General features: G+C 36.7%; 15 protein-coding genes and 1 non-coding gene across 16 annotated transcripts, besides 1 other annotated feature; 6 read left to right on the forward strand and 10 right to left on the reverse strand.

The window, feature by feature from the left end:
- Positions 1 to 408: 408 nt before the first annotated feature.
- Positions 409 to 1293, reverse strand: RXT3 (Rxt3p; the record flags this gene model as incomplete). Its single annotated transcript, NM_001180135.1, has 1 exon — positions 409 to 1293. The coding sequence occupies one exon, from the start codon at positions 1291 to 1293 to the stop codon at positions 409 to 411; it is 885 nt and encodes a 294-aa protein (NP_010207.1).
- A 673-nt stretch (positions 1294 to 1966) lies between these two features.
- RPL31A (60S ribosomal protein eL31 RPL31A) lies at positions 1967 to 2729 on the forward strand (the record flags this gene model as incomplete). The annotated part of the gene is made up of 2 exons (NM_001180134.1): positions 1967 to 2023; positions 2445 to 2729. 2 exons carry the CDS (start codon positions 1967 to 1969, stop codon positions 2727 to 2729), a joined length of 342 nt encoding a protein of 113 aa, NP_010208.1.
- Positions 2730 to 2957: 228 nt separating this feature from the next.
- SNR63 lies at positions 2958 to 3212 on the reverse strand. Its single transcript, NR_132159.1, has one exon. It is a non-coding gene; the product is annotated as an SNR63 (small nucleolar RNA).
- A 575-nt stretch (positions 3213 to 3787) lies between these two features.
- Positions 3788 to 5890, reverse strand: BRE1 (E3 ubiquitin-protein ligase BRE1; the record flags this gene model as incomplete). Its single annotated transcript, NM_001180133.1, has 1 exon — positions 3788 to 5890. The coding sequence occupies one exon, from the start codon at positions 5888 to 5890 to the stop codon at positions 3788 to 3790; it is 2103 nt and encodes a 700-aa protein (NP_010209.1).
- A 463-nt stretch (positions 5891 to 6353) lies between these two features.
- AHK1 (Ahk1p) lies at positions 6354 to 9308 on the forward strand (the record flags this gene model as incomplete). Its single annotated transcript, NM_001180132.1, has 1 exon — positions 6354 to 9308. One exon carries the CDS (start codon positions 6354 to 6356, stop codon positions 9306 to 9308), a length of 2955 nt encoding a protein of 984 aa, NP_010210.1.
- Positions 9307 to 9555: an origin of replication (ARS413; Autonomously Replicating Sequence).
- A 21-nt stretch (positions 9556 to 9576) lies between these two features.
- Positions 9577 to 10188, reverse strand: YET3 (Yet3p; the record flags this gene model as incomplete). The annotated part of the gene is made up of 1 exon (NM_001180131.1): positions 9577 to 10188. The coding sequence occupies one exon, from the start codon at positions 10186 to 10188 to the stop codon at positions 9577 to 9579; it is 612 nt and encodes a 203-aa protein (NP_010211.1).
- A 576-nt stretch (positions 10189 to 10764) lies between these two features.
- BDF2 (Bdf2p) lies at positions 10765 to 12681 on the forward strand (the record flags this gene model as incomplete). The annotated part of the gene is made up of 1 exon (NM_001180129.1): positions 10765 to 12681. The coding sequence occupies one exon, from the start codon at positions 10765 to 10767 to the stop codon at positions 12679 to 12681; it is 1917 nt and encodes a 638-aa protein (NP_010213.1).
- A 180-nt stretch (positions 12682 to 12861) lies between these two features.
- Positions 12862 to 13551, reverse strand: CBS1 (Cbs1p; the record flags this gene model as incomplete). Its single annotated transcript, NM_001180128.1, has 1 exon — positions 12862 to 13551. One exon carries the CDS (start codon positions 13549 to 13551, stop codon positions 12862 to 12864), a length of 690 nt encoding a protein of 229 aa, NP_010214.2.
- A 406-nt stretch (positions 13552 to 13957) lies between these two features.
- On the reverse strand, positions 13958 to 14137 carry COX9 (cytochrome c oxidase subunit VIIa; the record flags this gene model as incomplete). The annotated part of the gene is made up of 1 exon (NM_001180126.1): positions 13958 to 14137. The coding sequence occupies one exon, from the start codon at positions 14135 to 14137 to the stop codon at positions 13958 to 13960; it is 180 nt and encodes a 59-aa protein (NP_010216.1).
- A 438-nt stretch (positions 14138 to 14575) lies between these two features.
- On the forward strand, positions 14576 to 15862 carry IDP1 (isocitrate dehydrogenase (NADP(+)) IDP1; the record flags this gene model as incomplete). The annotated part of the gene is made up of 1 exon (NM_001180125.1): positions 14576 to 15862. One exon carries the CDS (start codon positions 14576 to 14578, stop codon positions 15860 to 15862), a length of 1287 nt encoding a protein of 428 aa, NP_010217.1.
- A 127-nt stretch (positions 15863 to 15989) lies between these two features.
- PEX19 (Pex19p) lies at positions 15990 to 17018 on the reverse strand (the record flags this gene model as incomplete). The annotated part of the gene is made up of 1 exon (NM_001180124.1): positions 15990 to 17018. The coding sequence occupies one exon, from the start codon at positions 17016 to 17018 to the stop codon at positions 15990 to 15992; it is 1029 nt and encodes a 342-aa protein (NP_010218.2).
- A 209-nt stretch (positions 17019 to 17227) lies between these two features.
- UBC9 (E2 SUMO-conjugating protein UBC9) lies at positions 17228 to 17811 on the forward strand (the record flags this gene model as incomplete). The annotated part of the gene is made up of 2 exons (NM_001180123.1): positions 17228 to 17265; positions 17376 to 17811. 2 exons carry the CDS (start codon positions 17228 to 17230, stop codon positions 17809 to 17811), a joined length of 474 nt encoding a protein of 157 aa, NP_010219.1.
- A 201-nt stretch (positions 17812 to 18012) lies between these two features.
- SYO1 (Syo1p) lies at positions 18013 to 19875 on the reverse strand (the record flags this gene model as incomplete). Its single annotated transcript, NM_001180122.1, has 1 exon — positions 18013 to 19875. The coding sequence occupies one exon, from the start codon at positions 19873 to 19875 to the stop codon at positions 18013 to 18015; it is 1863 nt and encodes a 620-aa protein (NP_010220.1).
- Positions 19876 to 20368: 493 nt separating this feature from the next.
- Positions 20369 to 20539, reverse strand: RPS29B (40S ribosomal protein uS14 RPS29B; the record flags this gene model as incomplete). Its single annotated transcript, NM_001180120.1, has 1 exon — positions 20369 to 20539. The coding sequence occupies one exon, from the start codon at positions 20537 to 20539 to the stop codon at positions 20369 to 20371; it is 171 nt and encodes a 56-aa protein (NP_010222.1).
- Positions 20540 to 21359: 820 nt separating this feature from the next.
- TSR1 (small subunit rRNA maturation protein TSR1) lies at positions 21360 to 23726 on the forward strand (the record flags this gene model as incomplete). Its single annotated transcript, NM_001180119.1, has 1 exon — positions 21360 to 23726. One exon carries the CDS (start codon positions 21360 to 21362, stop codon positions 23724 to 23726), a length of 2367 nt encoding a protein of 788 aa, NP_010223.1.
- Positions 23727 to 23977: 251 nt separating this feature from the next.
- On the reverse strand, positions 23978 to 24694 carry RAD59 (Rad59p; the record flags this gene model as incomplete). Its single annotated transcript, NM_001180118.1, has 1 exon — positions 23978 to 24694. The coding sequence occupies one exon, from the start codon at positions 24692 to 24694 to the stop codon at positions 23978 to 23980; it is 717 nt and encodes a 238-aa protein (NP_010224.1).
- Positions 24695 to 24833: the final 139 nt, after the last annotated feature.

The following is a 24833-nucleotide window of genomic DNA, read 5'->3' on the forward strand; positions in this document are numbered from 1 at the left end:
TTGACTTTTGGCAGAGTTTGTCACAGTCCACGTTTTGTTTGGCGCCCTGGGGTCCTTTTCATAAAATATCGTTTACTACCGATTCGGAATTAATATAATCTGAGGGCCCCGAAAATGGCTTAGTTACACATATTATAACCAGTCTAATTAAAAAAGCAAGCACCTAGGACGGCATGTTAATGTATGGAAGAAGAGTATGAATTTGCAGGAGAGTGAGACAACCAAACTATCCAGTTATAGAAACTTATAAAGTGAAGCTTTTGTTATATAGTACAACGCATCGTATATTCCTCAAAGCAATAATACAGAAGTAGCGCAGCAGAATGATATTTTGAATTAAATTAAATACACACATGGCGCCAACTAAGGTTGGAAGGGAAAGAAGGACGACCAATATTATGTCTTTCCTTAGGTCCATTTTAAATTTTTAATATACCCGTTTGGTTCATGAGGTTTATCTCTATCTAGTCTTTGCTTAATGACAATACTATAGATACCGTAACTCAGTCCATCGTGTATAACGGTGGCTTCCGATCCCCATTCCCGCGATGTTATATCAAATCTTTTTACGCTAGGATACTTTTGTAGAGTAGGCAAAAACAACAACTCCACCTCTAGATCAAAAGGTGTGCCTTCCAGTAGGGGAAGGTTACCTGTAACATTATCTTGATTAGTTACATTTACAGGGGTTCTTCTCAATTTGTGAAATGAGCCACCAGAAGGCGCTCCAATTTTGAACCCGCAATGTCTTAAAACTAGTATTGGGTCTGAGTCATCAGAATAGATATCACATCCCCATATCTCATTATTTCTCTTTCTAGGAGATTCTATATTATTGAAACTTGCCTGAATATCTTCATATGTTATTTTTAGCGTTGCAATATTATTGATATTTTGAATACCGATAGCTGGAAGGAACGGTGGTGGAAGAGTGTTGTCATAAAGGTTGTATGGAAAACTGTGCCTGTCTGAGTAACTTGTGGAGTCTTCATCAAAAGACCCTTCTTTGAAACGATTGTAATAAAGTGTACCCAAGTTTTTTAACTTGTTTGGATAGTGTTTCTCAGTGAAAGCAAGAACCGACTGTGAACTTACATTAGGCAGGTCGTAGGCCGAATTTCTGCCGTTTTGGTAATGCATATACTGCTCTGGAAAAGAATGGGTGTTGCTTTCTTGTCCCTCCTCTTGCTTATTTTTTGTTCTCGCCGAATTTAGTAGTGTTTCCTGTAGTTTATATATCTGGGATTGAGTCTCTCTGTACGCCCTATTAGGATCTTGTTCGCTTACCGACATTTTTATCTTATATTGTATTGTTACTTCTCTCAAAAAAAAAACTGCGAGTAAATTTTCCCTTACCTTCGTACTAAAATACCGTTATTTGTCAAAACGCTGTCATGGAATTCTATAGCACTTGATGCCGGAATGGAGATGCTTATTCTTGTGTTCTACATTCATGAAGTGCTGATACTATATTTTGTTTTCCCGAACCTCTCCCCTTCTGGGCCCTTTTTCCATTATTCACAATATTTTCATACCTTTACCTCCGTACACCAATCTTTATTTTTACCCCCATACCTTTGTATTCTGAAATTGAGAAATGATTTGTGGTGCTTTTTTTTTTGGACAATCTGCCTTCGTGGACAGTTTTGAAACGCTAGGCGACAGTTTTGCAACGGAAGGAAGTGGGAGAGCCCAGAAAGGCTTTCTCTCGATGGTGGATCATTCTTGCGCAGGCGGAGGATGGGAAAGCTCCGTTCAGGTTTGCGGCTTTTCTTTCTGGCATTTTCGTTCTCCCAACTGCGCAGGCAGACATAGCTTGACTTTACTCATGCTCGCATTAGGCGGGTTGAATCTCATAGCTTGAAAGATAGTATTGAATTATATTGAAGATTTTATAACTAGTGATAATTTCATTCAAGTTTTAAAGAAAGAATTAATAAGCAAACAGAACTCAATCAAAGGAAAAATGGCCGGTTTGAAAGACGTTGTCACTCGTGAATACACCATTAACTTGCACAAAAGAGTATGTGAAAGAATAAAAATATAATGCCCAAGGGCTTGTCATCTGAATGGTTAATTAAGAAGATATTTCTATAGTCAAGGAATACAATATCAAGAATTTGTACCACAGAAACCTATCAACAAAGATCATTGATCAAGATATATTTTATAATACGGAATTTGAAGACCATAATCAATATTATAACATCCAAGAGGGGAAAGATACACTTCGGCTGGACTTAAAGAGCGATGAAGACAGAAATAGTTATCTTAAATAGTGGAATCCTAGATTTTAAGTCGACAATTATCCATATCCCAAGTTTGACTAAATATGAATCAGAACAAATTGGGTCTCCAATATACAAAACCATTCATCAAGATTACACTAATATTAAAATGAACAATCGTTACTAACAAAAAATTTACCATTTTATTTTTAATAGTTGCACGGTGTCTCCTTCAAGAAGAGAGCTCCAAGAGCTGTCAAGGAAATTAAGAAGTTCGCCAAGTTACACATGGGTACTGATGATGTCCGTCTAGCTCCAGAATTGAACCAAGCTATCTGGAAGAGAGGTGTCAAGGGTGTTGAATACAGATTAAGATTGAGAATTTCCAGAAAGAGAAACGAAGAAGAAGACGCCAAGAACCCATTGTTCTCCTACGTTGAACCTGTCTTAGTTGCTTCTGCCAAGGGTCTACAAACTGTTGTTGTCGAAGAAGATGCTTAAATCAATTAAATAAAAATAATACTCATTTTATATTAATAAATATAAAGTAAACATTTTCGATTTGTATAAATCTCTTGTACTCAAGCCAAGACTTCTGTATTCATTGAAGCGGGGCACTCAGATCAATTTTTATCAATGATATCATCTGCTACGCTTGTACAAAGGGTTACCTTCGAATTATTTAAAAGATGCAAGTCTACGTATAAGTGAAGGCGATAAAAATGGATAAATCAGTGTAACTATGACTATAAGGTTATGTTGGCCACTCATCACATTAAAAGACTCCCAATATTCTCCAACAGAAACGAAGTATACCGTGCGTCTGATTATGGTCCACCAGAACGATGAGATCATAAAGACACAAAGTAAATGAGAAGTTTTACAATATTGAAAAAATACTGTAAAAGGATGGTCTTAAAAAGTAGTTTTGAAGTACTTCTGTTCTTAATAGACCAACGGAAAATTAAAATCTTCATCATTAAAAGTCCATAATTCATTCGCTTTCAGCAAAACATAGAGCAGCAAGAAGCTAAAGAAATGACAAGAACTATCGGCAGAGTGAACTCACTATACCATTAATCTTATCACCCGTTTATAAATCTATTCTTGTCCTTTCCAGTTGATATGATTCTGCTATTATCCTTGTTCCCCCCAAGGACTGCAGTAGAAGAGTTATGTTACAAATGTTGATATATATATATATATATATATATATATATGTATGGACATTTGTGATGAAAATATATCTTGAACAAGCGCGATTAAGGTCATAATAAAAAATCACAGAAAATTTTTCAGGTCGCGGGCGTTCTCTCACCCGGCCGCCCAAAGTATTATATGAATCTTTAGGGCTTGTAGGAATTATCAGCATGATATGTACAATTAGAGTTTTTCTTTGGAAACATGCGACAGTAGACGTCACTCTTTGATTCAGAAGTTAGGCTAGGATGTACGCAAATAAAATAAAAGCAATGACAAAACTAGATTTACATATATTATATGTATATGTATGTGGAGGATATAACACAAACAGTGGAAAAGTGGTAGAATAATTAGTATTACAAGTGCACTGTCAATAAATCATTGGAACTGAATGCTTTGTTGCATGTAGGGCATTTTCTCATTCTCGCTGCCAATCGTTCCTTACAGCAATTCTCACAAAAGACATGGCCACAGGTTTTAATAGCCATGTTTTTCCAATTTTTAGAACACAGGGAACAATAAACAAGTGTACGGAAATTTGCTAGTTCTTCTACGAGTGCTTCATCGCTCGAGCCCTTATTTTTGTTGTTACCACGGAACAATGTATCATGTAGTTTTTCACACTTGGATTCTAGATGAGATGCCTTCTGCTTGAAGTGCTTCAATTCTATTTCTGTATCATTTAATTTAGTTTCTAGATGCGTCATATCTGCAATGCTTTTGTTACTTTCTTCTTGTAGCTTTTCTAATGACCTTTTCAGTTTAGTGGATGTATTATTTAAATCAATTATTTTTAGTGTCTCTGTTTTACTGGAATCAATTAACCTGCGTTCATTATTTTGAGAAAGATCCAGTTGTTTATGTAAATTTCCTATTTTTTGCTGTAGCAATCTATCAGAGTCCTTTAACTGTAGAATAAGCTCATTTGATTTACTGAGGCTTTTAGAAAGAGTTTTGATTTCAATTAAAATTGAATCTTTGGACCTCATCGCGGCAAAATATTTCTGATCAGCCTTAGTTTTTTCTACGGTAAGCTTGGATATAACAGATTCGTGATTAATAATCTCAGAGTACTTTTTATGAGTTAAGTCGGATAACTCTCTAAAACCCTTCTCTAAGTCTTGAATTTCCTTTATTAATGCATCTTGAGTCGACGAGGATTTTGTATCGTTTGATCTTTGATCAATTTTTGTCCATTGCTCCTTCAAAATATCAATTGCATGTTGTAAATCGCTCAACACTTCAGTCTTGGATTTTTCAGCTTCCAAAATGGCGATTTTGCTTAGTAAATCATCACGAGCCGTTCTTATTCTTACAACGTCCTTTTCCAATGAACTGTTCATTTCTACTAGGGAGTCGAGACTTTTCTGGAATTCTTCTCGGACCTTCTTCGTATATATTTCTTTCTCTTTGGCTAAAACTTGAAATTTTGATAAAAAGGAACTATTGATCTCAGATAATTCTGCGTTTTGTTCAGTCAAATGTTGAATTTTTGCTAACAGGGACTCATGGTCATATGACTTGAAATCTGGGTCTTGGTCTGCTGCTGCTATCTGTTGCTTTTTTAAATTGGATACCTCAGAACGTGTTTTGATGAGCTCTTCCTCGTTTTCCCTTCTGATATTTTCAAGGTCTTTTATAGTGGAACTCAAGGAGTTTATCTCTGCCCGTAAATCAGAAAATTTCAGATCCAATTCTAATTTTTCATTCTCAGCATCTTCTTTTCGTTCATCCTCCGCCTGCACAAGTTCATCACCTTTCTCGGATTTTTTGGATGTATTATCACCATTAATTGCAGAGGAGTCTTTATTTCCAGATTTTATATTGTTTTCATTAGATTCTTTTTCATCTTCCCGTAATTCCTTTACAGCATCAGTCTTATCTTCCTTAAAAACACGTTTTATAGTAAAGGATTCATCTCTATCATACTTGCGAATTATATTTGTATAATATTCCTTCAAAGCAGAAATCTCCTCTGTCAATTGCGAATTTTCATAAAAGAGCTCCTCTTTACTTTTCCGCAAGTTTTTTAACTCCGTTGTTAATTCTTGAATATGATCCGAAGCATTACTATTAGTATTACTATCTGTCGTGTTTGGCTTCCCATATTTAGTCAGTAGCTTCATGAAAGAATCACTGCGCTGAACTATCAACGTCTCATCGCCTTGGGCTATTTCCCTACATAGTTGCTTCTCGTTGGCGTCTGTGCAGAATGTTTCGATAAACCTAGCTAAAGTTACTATCAGCGCCATAATATTTGCCAACTTGCGGGAAACATCTATGCACTCCCTTCTTGAAAGTTCATATTGCTTTCGCAAGGCTTCAAAGTCGACTCTTCGACGATTTATACATCTAAACAAAGCTTCTTTTTGAAACGCTATCACATCAGATTGAGTAAGCGGTTCACTAGGATCGCTTAATTCTAGCTTGATCTTCTTAGTAGCAGGCTCGGCCGTCATATCTGATTATTATCAGCTAGCACGATTAGCATAAAAACGGTGAAAGCCCTTTCTATCTCTGTTAAAAACCTTGGGGCGCTCTCTGTTAGTTTACCGTTCAAACAACATCCATCCAACTTTTTTTAATCTTCTTCTTTTTTGTTTTTTCGCCTTCTTTAAGAAAGTTTCGTTGGATGTGATTATAATCACGTGATCAAATGCTTTTGTCACTTTTATATAATAACGATGGTTTGATCAAAGTACGATCAGTTGGTGCTTCATTTCAAAGTTAGAAGACATCCTTAGTGCCTATTGTCGATCTGCTCTTTCTTTTTGAATCCACTGAAATTAACGATCTCAGAATTTCACCAGTGATTTTCCCAATATTATCTTTCGTGGGTAGAGAAACAATTCTGAACTCGATTGTGCTTCGTATGCTATATACGCATTGTTGTAGCACTAAAGATCATATTGCTCATTAAGCATGGGTCCTGCCATACATAATCAACTATATGAATGTGGATTAAAGACTACGTCTCAAGATGGCTTCTTGATGGACAATTATGAAACTCAATTATTTCAATCGTTGAACAGGTTTATCAATTTCATAAACAATGCTAATCAGTCAGCTAGTAATAAAGAACAAAATACAAAATTTTGCAAATCCTCCTCAAATTTTTTACGCTTGAAACTACTAACGGTTCTAAGACAATGGTGTGATTCTTCACGAAGCAACTGTACACTGGAGGTTAGAGATGTTTTGACCCAATGGTGGGTCACACTTTTAAACTTTCTAAATTCTGACACCTCGCTTCAAATAGATACTGCCCTTGAATTGAGCTTGAGCATAGAACTAACTTCCGTGTGTCTCGAGTGCCTCAGCAAAATTATGACCATACTAATAATATTGCCTTTCCATTCATCCAGAGACATGGAAATATACTCACATCATCTTTTGCTGACCATTCATTGCATAACAAACAAGTTGATTTTGATTTCTAAAAACTCCAAAAAACTTAAACGTACAAATAGTGATGACAAGTGCTCTATAAACGACAAGAAGCTGCAATACCTTAACAAATATTCTTCCTTGCTGCGAGCATTCATCGGGAAGTTAAATGCTTACGCATTTTTTTATCTACCAGAAGACTTTCATTTCGATACAATTTTGTTATTGACAGTTTCTCCTCAAATCTCTTCAAGTATTCAAACATCTTTGTTTTCATGGAAGAAGAGACAATATAAATTCACCGACGATCAGGGACAAATGATCCGCACTGAAGCTTTTGAAAATAAAGATACTAAATTTTTTAAGATCATTGTTTCTTATATTAAAAATGATTTTGTACTTATGTCATTTTATTGGCACTATTGGTATATCATACTTCAATTTATGAAATTCTCTGATTCAGATGTAGGAATTAAAAAATCGACATTGTCATGCATACCTGGCTCAGAAATTTTATTGACGCATGTAACCACTAGATTCTTGAATTCAGATTTGAATAAATTCACGCGGATTATTAAACAAACGCCGAATCCAAGGATAGCAAATGAGAATGTGACAGAGTCACATCCAAATTTCAAGAGTTTGAATAGTAGCAATGCTTTAATTACATCTGAAAGGATTAATGATTACGTATTTTCTAATTTTAAGACAATCAAATTATGGGAATGTCTTAGAAGCCTTTCAGGATGCATTCTTAAAGAAAATCATCCGGAATACCTGGAAAATATGCTTTCCTTACATGAGTCTCTATTGATAGACTATGTCTCCACTATTTCAGCGTACGATTATATTGCAGCGAACGTCATTTACAATAAGGTTCTCCAGTTTATTATTTTCCAGTTTGAAAGTTTACCTTCTCTGAAATTCATTCAATGGAGGTCGTGGTACAATGGGCTTTTGAGTATGTTAAGGACCAAAAATGTTAACTGCCAGACTGTTTCTTTATTATGCCTTTTCAATATTTGGAAGCACGTAACCATTGAGGACCGCGATGAAATAGTAAAAGTGCTGTTAAGTGATTTTTGGGAGTCATTGATTTTTGAAAACGAATTTCCTTTGATTAGAATTTTATTTATGAAGGTATTAGTTTTTAAAATCATTCCAAGTGTTCAAAATTCTTCTTCATTACGATTCTTGCCACATGATAGAATTAAACAACTATATGAAGAGCTACTGGTAAACAAGGAGGAGTTATTTGAGATGCAAAAACACGATTCAAATGATATAGTGGCGCATAGAAAGAATGCTCTCGTTTTTAATGGTAACTCACGTTTGATGATGATTCCAAAAAAACCAAATACAGAGGACCACTTAGTTTATAAGATTAATCATGATAAAAATTTAACTACAGAAAGATTTCCCTCTGTCAGCTCAGTGGCAAATACAAGACCTAACGTTATCTTGAAAAATGGTAAATACGCTTATGATATTTTGGACGAAATGACAAGTAAAGCTGCCTTTCTTCTTGCAGAAAAGAAGACCCGACTAAATCCCAAAAAAAATCACAAAATTATGGATGGCTACGAAGGAGGTCAGGAAAACGAAGATAATGATGAAGACTCAGAAGATAGTGGCTCGCATAAAAATAAGAGAAAGGAAGGTAATAGTTCTTTATCGGCAACACTGAACACTTGGCTTTCAAAATTTTCAAGTACTTCTGAAGATTCACAGAAGAAGAAGGAACAGGCAAATGAATTAGGCAACGATTTTGAATATGATGAAGATGTGGCTGATTTTGCAGAAATTTTGCCGAAGCAGTCATCTAGTAATATTGAAAAAATTTTTAAGCATGGTAACAATTCAGGATCAATGGTATCATATAATTCAAGTATCAAGCTCAATAGGAGGGAGAATATATTGATAGGTCCACCAGAGTTGAGATTTTCTAATGAAATCAAGGAACACAATAGTATTGCTACAATATTCAAACTGGTATTTATTCAAACCAATAGAAGAGTCGTCGAAAAAATAGATTTGGCGAACATGAAATGGGGGACAATCCACGGAGGCAGTAAGTACATGAAGCCTTTACCCGTCCCGAAAGATTTGGTTGCGAGTGTTGCTAAGAACGAAAGTGAGACGAGAAACTTAGCTACCTTATGCGGTAATGGTCTAGATTTTGAGATACCGGTGCCTGATTTTAATATTTTTGGCAAATGTATGGAAGATGAGCAAGATGTAGCCAAAATTGGTAATCAGAATGTGGAAGATTTGAAAGTTACTGGGGGGCGGGAGGTGACAATTTGGAAGCAGATCCAAGATATGAAGTTGAGAACAAGGATACAAAAAATCTGTGTTTTAATTGAGACGTTCAATGCTACAGTAAGAGAATATTTTGAGTTTTCCAATCGATTAGAGCATGACGGTATATTTATAGATTTTGAAGTGAGGAAACCTAGTAGTAATAATTCTATTAATATCAAAGTCTGAATAATAGAATGAGTTACATACGTAAACGTGTAGTATTATTATTATTATTCTATTTCCTTTCCGTTTTTATTATTTATATATATATATATATATATATATATTTGGGTGTTTATATTTAGGTAGGGCATAAGGATTTACTGTCGGCATGAACCTACTTGAACAAAAAAATAAAAATCAAAAGAAAAATAATGTAGGCTTTTGCACATCGACTATATATAAATATATATATACACACTTCTGTGCAGAAGAAAAGGAATAAAACGTCAAACTAATTTATTTCTTCTTGCAACGATTCCGACTTCTCCTTTAAACGTGCAATTTCGTCATCGATGTCCTGAATTTTCTTCAATAGTTCAAAATTTTTCTCATCGCCGTGGTCATCCTTGGAAGCGCCGGATTGAGCAGCAGCTTCGGCAGTAACAGAGTCGTTCTTCTTGACATCGCTGGAGGCTACTGGAGGCGATGCTCTGTATATGTCTTTCATGGTTAAAAGTTCTATGACTAGCCCAAAAGTCCTAACGACGACAAAGGTCAAAAACAAAGTTATACCTGTCAAATACATATTCCTTTGGGCAAAGAATTTCCTAGAAAGAACCTCAATTCTATCTTGAGCGATTATAGCGCCATTATTTTGAGAGGCGCTACTTAACTGCAGCTCTTTGTCGATGCTGTACACTCTGTTGATACAATCGATGAAAAGCAAAAGAATGAACCCAAGTACACACTTGATCGCAACTTGCACTGTGGAGGATTTGAACGGCTTTAATAACAGTAAGGTGAGAGGCCTACGGTATCTAGAAGGGATTGGTAGGGCTAGAATGGAGAACATGAAAATCTCCACCACTAGAATGGCAAAAACCAAGGTGTAATATAATGACATGATTCAATTCTGTGAATTCTATGGTTATGAGTATAATGTGACGTGGTTACCTTGGAAGAGCTCACTATTCTATCTTCCTACTAAATCGGGATTTGCTATATACCATTGTTATATACGGCACTTTTCCACTCTTCTTCCCCTTAATGGAGTGAAGCAGGCAGGGTGACCCTCTAGCTAAAAAAAGAAAGAGGCGAAAAAAGAGTGCAACGTCAACAACGCTAAAAGAGAAAGGGAGAAACGCGCAAGTGTTTACGCATAGAGGGTGAACAGGAGCAAGAGCATTTTGATAGCACACAGACTTTTAATAATAAAGCGGCAGAGAATGACTCAAATAAATGCGCGATGATATTGGGAAGAGGCTCAAGCAATTCGTGAGGCGCAACCAACGCCAGTTTTTCGTTGCTCGTGCACAGTGACACGGTGGCAAAATGGTCGACGTTGGCGCTTGTTTCGGCCACTTTGTTATTCGGAAGAGATTTTATATATAAGGCGGGCGCGGTAGCCAGAAAAGAGCGAAAAAGAGAGAACGCGGAAAAACTGAAACAAACAGATTGAGCGAAATAAACCTCGGCGGCTATGTCTCGTACTAACATGGATACAAGACACGCACATTCTGCTTTACTGGCAGCACCACAGAGTGCTACTGCAAATAGCAGGAGCAGCAACAGCAGCAGCGAGAGTAGTAGTAACAAAAACAATATCAATGTCGGCGTCGGTGACGATAGCGGTAATGTCAGCGCGGTAAGTATCGACGATGGACCCCACTTCAGGGATATCTTCCACTATGGACACGAGGAAAATTACAAACTTGCGAGCAGCGGTATCACTAACCTGAATTCTTCATCCCACGCCCACCAAACTTTGTCTCCCATTTCCATTAGTAATGCATCCACTCCGGAAAGTTTTCCCGAGCACCCTTTGGGCCTAGAACGGGAAACAGAGCCGGCGTTGGAAGCTGAAATGGAAGCGGAGGAACTACCACCACACCAAAGTAAATACCTTTTAAGCTCCATTAAGGCGACCAAACGATTAAAAGATGCTAGACCGTTTCTGAAGCCGGTTGATCCTATTGCTTTGAACATCCCGCATTATTTCAACTACGTTCAAACCCCAATGGATTTGTCTTTAATTGAAACAAAATTGCAGGGCAACGTGTATCATTCAGTAGAGCAAGTCACATCGGACTTCAAAACAATGGTGGATAATTGTTTAAACTTTAATGGTCCAGAATCTTCAATCTCTTCGATGGCTAAAAGGATTCAAAAGTATTTTGAAAAAAAGTTATCTGCAATGCCACCAAGAGTTTTACCCGCTTCTGCCTTGAAGAAAACAAGCAGAAACCGGAAAAAAAATGAGGATATGGATTCCCCACTTGTCATTAGACGTTCAGTTAGTACCACCAATGACAATATTGGGGAAAGCGGAAATAGAGAAGGCGTCAGTGGTGGTAGACCCAAAAGAACAATTCATCCACCCAAATCAAAAGATTTGTTTGATATATATGAAAACTCCAAACCAAAATCAAAGACTTTACAAAAAAAATTCAGGACTTGTCTGAAAATACTAAAGGTTTTGATGAGTAAAAAAAATTCGGATATAAATTTTCCCTTTTTACAACCTGTTGATCCGATTGCTTTGAATCTACCAAATTACTTTGATGTCGTGAAGAATCCTATGGATTTGGGTACAATATCAAATAATTTAATGAACTGGAAGTACAAAACAATTGATCAATTTGTCGACGACCTCAACCTTGTCTTTTATAATTGTTTCCAATTCAATCCAGAAGGCAATGAAGTCCATTCAATGGGCAAAAAACTAAAAGAGCTTTTCAATTTTCATTGGTTAGAGAACCAGGATATTTTGAATGAAATTGAAACGGATTCAGATCTTGAAGAGGATAACTATTCTTCTTCATATTCATCTGATGATGAATATGATGATGAAGACATAAATGAAAACGATATAACTAATCCGGCTATTCAATATTTGGAACAAAAACTGAAGAAAATGGAGGTTGAATTGCAACAATTGAAAAGACAAGAGTTAAGTAAATTATCGAAGGAAAGGAAGAGGAAGCATCTAGGTAAAACGCTTTTGCGTAGGAAGGCAATGAAGCATTCAGTTGACGATTTAAAGAAATCTATTACTGATAAAATCAATGAATTAAGTGATTTAGAAATGAATGGGATGATTCGTATCATTAAAAATTCATTACCCGCAGATGAAATACTAACTTCCAATGAAGATGAAATTGAAATTGATTTGGATATTTTAGATGAAGCGACTATTGCAAGAATTTATGAGAGATATTTTGAGAAAAAAAATAACAACAATAGCAAAAGAAAACTAAGTGGCAACTACTCGACTGCGCCAACTAACAAGAAAAAGAAAACCTTGAAATTTTTGGAAAAGGATGAAATCATAAATAATAATAATTATTCCGATTCTGAAGAAGACAGTAGTGATAGTAGCGACAGTGACAGTGATTAACAATCGAAATGGGCTTCATGCCCTAATTAAGGAAAAAAAGAAAAGAAAAAAAAAATTGGGAAGAATGGGGATAAAAAAGATTTGTAACATTATAAACAAAAATAAGAAATAATTGTTTTTACGTACTTATTGTAAATAAAACAAAGGGATAACGGACAAAAAGGCATCGTTTCTTTTGTACTATGATTTACGCAAATGGTAATTAATTAGAGGTATGCATATAGTTTTTATAATTGATTCAATGAATTTTTTGTTATCGTTTTTAATTTCGAGTAATTTCAGGTAACCAATAAAGGATAAGATCACTTTCCAATCGTTCAAGTTCTGAAAATCATTAGAGCTGGAAGTTAATCCCATTTCCTTCGGCAAATTGGCAGGTATTCGCAAATGAGCTAATTGGTTAATTTTCAACGAATTCTTGATAAGCCAGCTTATCGAGTCCATGTTCACTACTCGAGCTCGATCTAAGTTATGAATGTAATTGAAGTTTTTGTTCATTATATTAAACTGATTGAAATTCGTAAATGTTATTGTAAGCATCTTATTAATTTCCAAGTGAATGAGCTGTTCACCCAATTTTTGTAAAGTTTCGTTTCTTGTTTCAAATGTATTTCCTGTGCTCAAGTCTCCAGTCATTGGTACTCGTACCAACATATTCCTGCTTGTGGTATATAGCAGTTTAGTTAGTTCTTTAGTCGGTATGCGTTCCTTTCCTTTATATCCGTCAGGATTAACTTCAAGGACTTCACACAGTTTTTCTATCTTACTAATATTCTTTTTCGTCACCGTGTTTATAGTTCTGATGGGAATATACCTGCGAATCCCAGATATTCGAGCAACAGTAGTTGCAAACACTTTTGTCCTCAACATGTCGAGATTCATTATCTGATTTATTCTTTTATCCTGCTATAAAGAAACCATAGAAGAATAGAAGCAAAGGGGTAGTACGTGGCACCTCCTAAAGGTAATATTGTACTATTCCTAGTTCACTCAAGGTCTGCCTGTCTTATTCTCCACATACATTTTCTATAACTCTTTTTTTAAGTTTGTTTTTATTTTAGTTTGACACTACATAAATATGTAAAACTATTTTTTCAAATTATACAAATAGAAAATTATGATAAAGGTCAAAAAGAAAGAAAAGAATGACTTGTCTGTTTTCCTTCCCTACAAACTCTTGCAAAAGTAATCAATCGAGGCCAGCACAGAAAAAAAATAAAAGATAAATAAATAGGAATAAGAATATAATGCGAAAAACAATAGTGGTCAGGTTCGGTCAGTTCTCTTGCTTTTTCCTCTCAGCTAGCTCTGCGTAGAACTTCTCTCTCTTGTTAATCTTATCCATGTGGAATCCCCACCACCAGTAAGAGGCCATGACACCCCCGAGGGAGAACCCGAGGACGATGTCCATGATGACTCTTCTCTTGATCGTACCAGTAATTGGAGCAATAGTCATGTCTGTGTAAGTCGCTTGTAGTTAGTAGTTTGCAAATATCTTGCTTGCTCTAATTCTCGGTCCTAATTTTCCCTGAAGATAAGAGTCTCTTTCATCGATTCTTTTAATACCACAGGAACAAAGCGGGCATCGTGGTAGCGGGCCAATCAGGTTGCAGTAAATGAAGAGATATAGAGGAGGACTCTGCTAAAGACCATAACAAGGGTCTGCAATGATCTTGGACTAAATAAAGGTGTCTTACAATCCAAAAGAGCTTGAATCATTCCTTTTATGAGCTAAATAGCACCGTTTGCACCTTCTGATAACGCTTTACGGGTCACGCGCGGATTTTGACTCACATAATTCCACTTGCCCATATAAAGAGGGACTCATATGATCTTATGAAATCTTCCTTCAAGCAATTGTGAGACAACAGACGCACAAGGAAGATCGCCCAGCATGAGTATGTTATCTAGAAGATTATTTTCCACCTCTCGCCTTGCTGCTTTCAGTAAGATTAAGGTCAAACAACCCGTTGTCGAGTTGGACGGTGATGAAATGACCCGTATCATTTGGGATAAGATCAAGAAGAAATTGATTCTACCCTACTTGGACGTAGATTTGAAGTACTACGACTTATCTGTCGAATCTCGTGACGCCACCTCCGACAAGATTACTCAGGATGCTGCTGAGGCGATCAAGAAGTATGGTGTTGGTATCAAATGTGCCACCATCACTCCTGATGAAGCTCGTGTGAAGGAATTCAACCTGCACAAGATGTGGAAATCTCCTAATGGTACCATCAGAAACATTCTCGGCGGTACAGTGTTCAGAGAGCCCATTGTGATTCCTAGAATTCCTAGACTGGTCCCACGTTGGGAAAAACCAATCATTATTGGAAGACACGCCCACGGTGATCAATATAAAGCTACGGACACACTGATCCCAGGCCCAGGATCTTTGGAACTGGTCTACAAGCCATCCGACCCTACGACTGCTCAACCACAAACTTTGAAAGTGTATGACTACAAGGGCAGTGGTGTGGCCATGGCCATGTACAATACTGACGAATCCATCGAAGGGTTTGCTCATTCGTCTTTCAAGCTGGCCATTGACAAAAAGCTAAATCTTTTCTTGTCAACCAAGAACACTATTTTGAAGAAATATGACGGTCGGTTCAAAGACATTTTCCAAGAAGTTTATGAAGCTCAATATAAATCCAAATTCGAACAACTAGGGATCCACTATGAACACCGTTTAATTGATGATATGGTCGCTCAAATGATAAAATCTAAAGGTGGCTTTATCATGGCGCTAAAGAACTATGACGGTGATGTCCAATCTGACATCGTCGCTCAAGGATTTGGCTCCTTAGGTTTGATGACTTCTATCTTAGTTACACCAGACGGTAAAACTTTCGAAAGTGAAGCTGCTCATGGTACCGTGACAAGACATTATAGAAAGTACCAAAAGGGTGAAGAAACTTCTACAAACTCCATTGCATCCATTTTCGCGTGGTCGAGAGGTCTATTGAAGAGAGGTGAATTGGACAATACTCCTGCTTTGTGTAAATTTGCCAATATTTTGGAATCCGCCACTTTGAACACAGTTCAGCAAGACGGTATCATGACGAAGGACTTGGCTTTGGCTTGCGGTAACAACGAAAGATCTGCTTATGTTACCACAGAAGAATTTTTGGATGCCGTTGAAAAAAGACTACAAAAAGAAATCAAGTCGATCGAGTAATCGAATTTACGTAGCCCAATCTACCACTTTTTTTTTTCATTTTTTAAAGTGTTATACTTAGTTATGCTCTAGGATAATGAACTACTTTTTTTTTTTTTTTTTTACTGTTATCATAAATATATATACCTTATTGTTGTTTGCAACCGTCGGTTAATTCCTTATCAAGGTTCCCCAAGTTCGGATCATTACCATCAATTTCCAACATTTTCATGAGTTCTTCTTCTTCATTACCGTGTTTTAGGGGGCTGTTCGCACTTCTAATAGGGCTATCACCAAGCTGTTCTAATTCGTCCAAAAGTTCAGTAACACGATCTTTATGCTTTAGCTCGTCATAATCTTTCAATTCATAAATATTTACAATTTCGTCTACGATATTAAATTGCCTCTTGTAGGTGCCTATCTTTTCCTTATGCTCTTCATTTTCACCGTTTTCTTGAAACCAAACACCGAACTCACTACGCATTTCTTTCATAGGCTCATATAATACTTCTTTTGACGTCATTTGATCAAGTATTTTTGTTATTGCGTCGTCCATCTCCCCATCTTTTAGATCAAATTGATTTTCTGCACTTTCTTTTCCACCAGATGCTACCATTTGATCTAATAATTGTGACAATATATCATCAATATTATTATTTTGGCCACTGCGTTGAGATTCCTTGGTTTCTTCGGCTAGGGATGTATCAACTTTATTACCATTTTCCTTTAACCTGTCTAGCGTATTGGAAACAATGTTTTTAAATCCCGGATTGCTACCATTCACGGTCCCTTTATCAGTGCTGTTACTTTTCAAACTACTACATCCTTGCTCCATCTGTTGATGAGGTACTTTAGCTGCCTCTTCTAGAGCACTAATCAGTTTATTAAAATCTTCTGTCTTCACATTATTCTCGTTACCGTTATTTTTCATCAAATTTGCGAACTCATTTTGCAAATCTACCATCATTTCTTTCAATTCTGGGTCCTCTTCAGATTCATTAGCTACCTGTACGCCATCACTGTCCTTACTTTCGGCATTCTTCTCTTTGTTTTCACTATCGTTGTACACAGAACCCTTCGCTTGCACATCATCGGGCTCTGCTTCATCCAGTTTAGTGGGATCTTCATCTAAAAGGTCATCCAAATCATCAAAATTATCGTACTCGTTTTCATTCATTACTTCGTGTTGTATGTTTGGCATTTCTTCTTTCCGTCAATACTTCGGTTCCCACAATTTGTAATTCTTTCTTCACTTTATATCTCTCAGAAACCGCGTTTAACATCTGGAAATTAAAAATTATTCCTGTCTCCATAACAAACATTTAAAAAAAGAAGAGAAATTTAGCATAGGATAAGCACACACTGGCACCATTTTTTGGAAGCAATATGAGTAGTTTGTGTCTACAGCGTCTTCAGGAAGAAAGGTAAGTAGTAGTTTTCCTCCTTTTATGCTTACATTCTGTAGGCATACACAATTTCATCCAGCGGTATACTAACAAATCGATGAACTTAACTTGTTTTACTTGAATAACAGAAAAAAATGGAGAAAGGATCATCCATTTGGATTTTATGCCAAACCAGTTAAGAAAGCTGATGGGTCCATGGATTTACAGAAATGGGAAGCTGGTATCCCAGGCAAAGAAGGTACAAACTGGGCGGGTGGTGTGTACCCAATTACAGTCGAATATCCAAATGAATATCCTTCAAAACCTCCAAAGGTTAAATTTCCAGCCGGATTTTATCATCCAAACGTGTATCCAAGTGGCACAATATGTTTAAGTATTTTAAATGAAGATCAAGATTGGAGACCCGCCATCACGTTAAAACAAATTGTTCTTGGGGTTCAGGATCTTTTAGACTCTCCAAATCCAAATTCCCCTGCTCAAGAGCCTGCATGGAGATCATTTTCAAGAAATAAGGCGGAATATGACAAGAAAGTTTTGCTTCAAGCTAAACAGTACTCTAAATAGAGGGAATCCATCTTTCCCATTCTTCCTCCTTTTGTACTTTATTTAACTAATGTCGTTGTGTAACAAAAATAGAGCAAAATAACATTATTTACAAATTCTCAAAAATAATTTTTTGCTCTTTGTTTCTTATGCTAAGTAAATAGAAAGATATTTTTTGTACCATTTTCTATAAGTATGGCAACTATATACACTTTAATAAATCTATTGGTTAGTAGAATTTTCATTCATTTTGTAGTGAATGAAACTATCCAACGTAGTAAAGCAATCATGGCATCTTTCTTTTAGTTCGGGATTTTTGTTTTTATCAACCATTTTGAATTGCTGCCTCAAATTTGGTACAACTTGGTCTTTTAGAATAGATAAAAATCCACCCCTTACAAATATTGGTTCATTATAGTCGTAAGAGGCATCCCCGTAAATTTGGAAAAGCGAATTTGTCATTTCTATCAAAATTTCAGGGCGAACATTCAACTGTGTTAAAGTTTGTATGAAGAACTGCCCAATCTCCTTATTTGCATCAATTTGTCCCTGAATCATAGCATATGTGCTTAGTACATTAATACATTTTTGTTGTAACTCAAGGTCATTATTATTTTGGAACTCTTCAATAATTCCCCTAGCGAATCCTGAATTGTTCAGCATTTGGACATTGATCAATGCTCGATTCTCACTTTCAAACGCTCCATCAGGAAAGATGAGTTTCAGAAGCGCCCAAATACAGCCCATTCTTCCTATTTTAATACTCAAATCATCTTGGCTGTCCAACTGTGTAACATAACTCCATAAGGTGGTTAACAACTCTCCAGAGAGCTCTGTTAGAGATAGAGACACAAAGAGCCAGATCAGATTGTTCCATCCGATCAATATTCGCGAGGTGAAGGTATCTTTCAAAATCATGAAAACGTGAGGTAAGAAATTTGTTAAGGTATTGATTAGCTCCTCTGGAATTGCTACTTCCTGTGATTCTGGTGATTCATATTTGGATGCAACTATCTCAATGATTGCGGTGATAAGATCAATTGCTATTTCAATGCTTTGCAATTTTATCATGGATTCGTTACGTTTCGCATTGTAATCCTTGATCTTAGTTATAACCTTACTGCTTTCATCTTTACTAGTAGCAGGTCCAATTTCTACAGGGTTATTAATGTCATTAACTAACTGTACTGGATCAATGTTATTAATGGAATGACATACAGAGTGGATCATTTTGTTACATTGATCATAAGTTATTTTCATGTCAAGGAATTGGCAATGGATACCTTCAATTAGAACTTTTGTTAATTCATTAGCTTGTGGATGTAAAGCCGGAGATAGCCCATTTAAGAACTGTGATAGAAGTTCATTGTTGGAAACATGATCAATAAATTCAAATGATTCGGAACTCAAATCATAAATGAGATCAAGAGTGGTATTGAACAGATTAATTGGCAGTTTCTCGACACCATATTTTAATAGCTGTGAAATGACCTGAAAAATTTCATTTATTTTACTTTCCGTTAATATCTCATTAAGAATATCGTCGGATCCATTAGACAGAGCCACCACTAACGACAGTAAGTTATCGGCAAAATCGAATAACAACCTTTTAGATTCTATTTTGGATTTTCCTGCAGGTTTTAGCTGCGGTTGCTGTTCTGCTGCTTGCAAAGCGGATAACGATTCAACAATCCTGCCAAAATTACTTGTTATACTTGTCCATATATCAGATCTCCAAAGGTAGATTGACACATCATAACCTTCTTCCAAAGACAAGTTCCTTAATAAGCCGAACGACTCCACAACTATGTCCGAATTAGAATCGTTCAGCAATTTATTCAAAATGATAGGAACTAATTTCTCTTTCAGTAAAAGTTGTCTCATATGTGCATCCTCACAAAGAACACTGATGGAACTCAAAGCAATACTTCTATCATTAGGCACCACACTTGACAAATTCTGCAATAGCGGCTGGAGTTTTTTATTAACGACGTTGGTATCTTTATTATTGTCATTTGACCCAGCTTTGCGTAGTGGATTTAATCGAGACGAAGATGCTCTTGATCTTTTCTTTGATCTGCCCATTCTTTTCTGCCCTAAAAAGTCGATTTCTGCGTCCTTGTACAAACTCGAAAATCTGATCGAAAGTACTTGGAATCCAGTAAGAATAATGGGGGCGTTGCTACGAAGATTTAATTTTACAATACATAGACCTTTAAACAATGGTAGATAAATGGATGAGATGAGATGAGATGAGATGAGATGAGATGAAAAATTTTCTGAATAAGAGAACTACTCGTTCTAAATGATTATTGTACATTTTGCATAGAAAAATGGCAATAAACAGGGCAGTACTATTTCATCATCATCACTAAACATTAGTTGGCAAACTTATTAAGCCAACAGTACTTGTGACTAGAATTTTTTATTATATCGCCAATATTTAATGATAAACATAATATAGTAATACCAAAAATAATTATGATAACTTATACAAAAGAAGTGGAAAGAAAAGGAAAGAAGTAATCAAAGTAACTCAAAAAAGGTTAATGATTACGATGTTACAATCGCTCTTGACTTATCTGTACTTGTGGAAACCAATGTCGTTAGCCTTTTCTCTGAAACATTGACGACAGATGTTTAAGTCGTACTTTCTGACCAAACCAGTGTGGGAGGAGCAGACACGACATTGACGGGAACCTTTACCGAATCTTCTTGGGTGGGAGAACCAAACGTTTTCGTGAGCCATTTTGTATATATTCTATAACCAATAAGTTTTCAAAATTGAATAGAAAAATGTTAGTATTATAATTTTTGCAGTTTTTATGTTTTCCAGGAGTTCCATGGACGTGTACAATAGAATTTTTCGACTATCGAAGTTAAAAGGAAATAAATATAAGCTTATGCTATGGCTCATTGTATTTGACATAATTTGAAGCTTTGTTGATGTTTGATGCTTGTTGCTACATTCAATAAACACATCGTCTTATTCCACCATGGGGCCACCAGAAAGGCTCCCCCCTACTGCTAGCCACAGATATTTTCCTCGAATTTTCAATTCTTTTAGTTGTAAATTTTAGTTACAAATCCAAATCAGCGCAGATACTTTCCTGCTGTTCCTTCATTCTGCATACACGTCCCTTGTCTCTTCAATCCGCGTTTCCACATACATTTAGCTATAGTTTCTTTCAAAGAATTTCTCAAACTACTAATCCCAATACCTAATAACCACTTCTTGTACTGACGGTTATACCTTTAAGACTTGACGCTTTCCCAGGCAAAATGTAACATTTTCCACCGCGCTGTTCGTACAACGCGAGAAGATCTTTATAAAGAGTACCCAGATGTTCCCCCCAAGTGAAATAAATAGGCCTACTTAGGACTGGGTGTTAAAATGTACGGATGGAAAAGTAGACTCGATATTCAATTACAGCTAAGAAAAATTTTCAGTTCTGCTCATCTCATCACCAGTAAAAAAATGTGTGAGTTAGAAGTTGATATGAGTTGTGATATTAATCGCAGAAATTTATTTGTTAGTTGAAGAGCGGTAGTTTTACGCAGGCATCAGAATGGCAGGTCATTCACACAGGTCATCATTAAAAAACGGACACAAATCTTACAAATCCAAACATGCTTCTAAAGGTGCTTTGAAAAGATTATACAAGGGGAAAGTGGAAAAAGAACCCGTGGGCACTGGCAAACCAGACAAACAAGTTTCAAAATTGCAACGTAAAAACAAGGCAAAACAATTAAGGGCCCAAAGGATCTTGGATTCCATTGAAAACAGGAAATTATTCGAAGGAAAAAATGGCGCTGCCAAAATCATTACTATTGTTCCGTTAGTGAATGATTTAGACCCATTGGACATTCTTTACAAGCTATTAAAGTGTGCAGATGATGAAGGAATCATGGTGCAGGAAGTAGACTCAAAACGTATATTTAATGTTCATATAAAGAAGTTTAAAAGCAATCTTAAAATCATAATTCCAGACATGACCAATTTTTTGAACATTTTAGATTGCGCTAAAGTAGCAGACTTTGTTGTGTTTGGGCTCAGTGGTGTCCAAGAAGTCGATGAAGAATTTGGTGAGCAGATCATCCGTGCGTTAGAACTACAAGGTATTGCTTCATATATCGGTGTCATAAGCAACCTCTCAGCAGTCCATGAAAAGGAGAAATTCCAATTGGATGTCAAGCAATCCTTAGAAAGTTATTTCAAGCACTTTTTCCCAAGTGAAGAACGTGTTTATAATTTGGAAAAAAACTCAGACGCTTTAAACGTCTTGAGAACATTGTGCCAGAGGCTACCAAGATCAATCAATTGGAGAGACAATAGAGGTTACGTAGTCGCTGACTTTGTTGATTTCGTTGAAACCTCTCCCGATTCTGGTGACCTGGTAATTGAGGGGACCGTCCGTGGTATTGGCTTCAACGCCAATAGACTGGTCCATATTCCTGATTTTGGTGACTTCCAACTGAATAAGATAGAAAAAATCAGTGAATCTTCGCAGAAAAGGAAAATAATAAAGGAAAAAGCTACAGATAGTCTGAGCTTAGAGCTGGATTTACAAACAGTTTTCGAAAGTAATATGAATAGAGATACTTTGGACGAATATGCCCCAGAAGGCACGGAAGATTGGTCAGATTATGACGAGGATTTTGAGTACGACGGTTTGACAACCGCGAGATACGACGACCATGGCTTCTTGCCAGGGAGGGAACAAACATCAAAAAAGGCGGCAGTTCCTAAGGGAACTTCTGACTATCAAGCGAAGTGGTACTTGGATGACGTCATTGACGCAAATGAGGAAGAAGAGGCAGAACAGACCAATGGAAAGGATGAGACAATGATGGAAATTGATGATGAAATGATGGTGGAGCAAGACAATGAAGAGGTAGCAGGCGACGAAGAATATGACATAGAGGATAATGAAGGATTTGAAGAGCTTTCACCCGAAGAAGAAGAACGTCAACTGAGGGAATTTAGAGATATGGAAAAGGAGGACAGAGAGTTCCCCGATGAGATCGAACTAGAGCCCAGTGAATCTGCCATCGAACGTTTGAAAAGGTATAGAGGTTTGAAAAACTTATACAACTGTGATTGGCAAGTTGATGAAAAGGACCCATCATCACCAGCGGAATGGAAACGTCTATTAAGGATTGGCAATTACAAAAACACTAAAAACAGAATCATAAAGGAAACCAAGAATGAAGCACAGGCCATTGCAGGTGATCGTATTAGGATGTTCATCAGGTTTCCTAAGTTTCTGCTTGAAAAGATTCAAGATCCTAAACAACTATTATTTGCTGTCTACGGATTACTACTTCATGAACACAAAAATGCGGTAGTCAACTTCTCTCTACAAAGATGGGAACAATATGACAAACCTGTGCCTTCTCAGGAGCCTATCGTAGTACAATACGGTGTTAGAAGATACACTATTCAACCTCTATTTTCTCAAGGCTCTAACAGTCCTAATAATGTTCACAAGTATGAAAGGTTTCTGCATCCAGATACAGTATCAGTTGCCACATGTATTGCTCCCGTAGATTTCACCCAGTCACCTGCAATTTTTTTCAAGCCATCACCAACAGATGCCAAAAATATTGAATTGATTGGTCACGGTACATTCCTGAATGCAGACCATTCAAGAATATTAGCAAAGAGAGCCATTTTGACCGGTCATCCATTCAGATTCCACAAAACTGTGGTTACTGTACGTTACATGTTTTTCAGACCAGAAGATGTGGAATGGTTCAAGTCTATCCCACTGTTCACCAAATCAGGTAGGTCAGGTTTCATTAAAGAAAGTTTGGGTACGCATGGTTATTTCAAGGCTACATTTGATGGTAAATTATCTGCGCAGGATGTTGTTGCTATGTCCTTGTACAAACGTATGTGGCCCATGCCTTCGTTACCTTGGAATGGTATGTAAAGTGATAAAAATATACACGTATATATATATATATATATATATATAAGTACGTGAGATCTATTTGTATAATATAATGCTAATAAAATAGTATCAACGATACTGTTGATAAAGGTAAGTCGATACCTGTTCCGTTCGCATCAAATACAAATGCCACTTATTTTGTAGAGGTATTAATGCATTATGTGAAAATTATGACTTTTTATCAAGCAAAATAAATTTGCTACTTGTGCCCTTTTTCTTTCTTTTTTTTTTTATTTGATATGCGTGCCTTTAGCATCCTCCAATTTGATAAAAGTCGGCTTGCTATTAGTCGCTGACAATAAGTTGTAATTGGTGTTAGCTTCATTTTTAATTTTTTTTGAGCCATACAAGCCATCGACATAGTAATTATTTGTAATCTTAGTCTCATAATCGAGTATGATTTTTTCAAAGCTCAATAACGCCTTCTTTAACGCATCGCCTACAGCCTCTTTTTTCGACCTGTTATAACATTCACCTCTCGAGGACAAAGTAATTCTACCTAGCCCACCACACTGTGTGTTGGTGCCATCCTTTAAGGTAACCTTTACTTGGGCTTCTGCCACAACTGTATACTTGACCTCACTAGTGTTGGTGTTTTCTCCATTATTTACTGCGGTGAAGGGCTGGCACTCCCGGGCCTCAACATCTATAACATCCATTCGCCAACCATCATACCCGAATGTTTCATTAGCGAACTGAATGAGAGCATGCCCTGGTATCAGCTTAGATAAGTTGTGCTTCCCATATTTATTATTGTGGTAAATATTGTACGTGTACCTTTCGATCTTGGACTGTAGAAGCCCAATCCTCTGCACCGACCAAGCGCTGGCAGGTCTTCCATTCCAATCTTCGATGATTTGGAACTCTTTTATATCCAAGCCCGGTGCTGTGCCGTATGTAGTCGAATCATACGATATGCTCGAACTGGGCTTCGCTTGTATCGTCATTATTTTGTCTGTTTATCCTGAAATATGCTCTTCTCCTCTACGTAACCCTTTAATGGTCCAAAGCATGTGCTAAACTGCCACAGACTCCCTCAATGATGTTCTTATCCTTCCTTGCCGTTACTGCTTCCTATCATATCTG

This window comes from Saccharomyces cerevisiae, chromosome IV (assembly GCF_000146045.2).
Source record: "Saccharomyces cerevisiae S288C chromosome IV, complete sequence".
Lineage (NCBI taxonomy): Eukaryota > Fungi > Ascomycota > Saccharomycetes > Saccharomycetales > Saccharomycetaceae > Saccharomyces > Saccharomyces cerevisiae.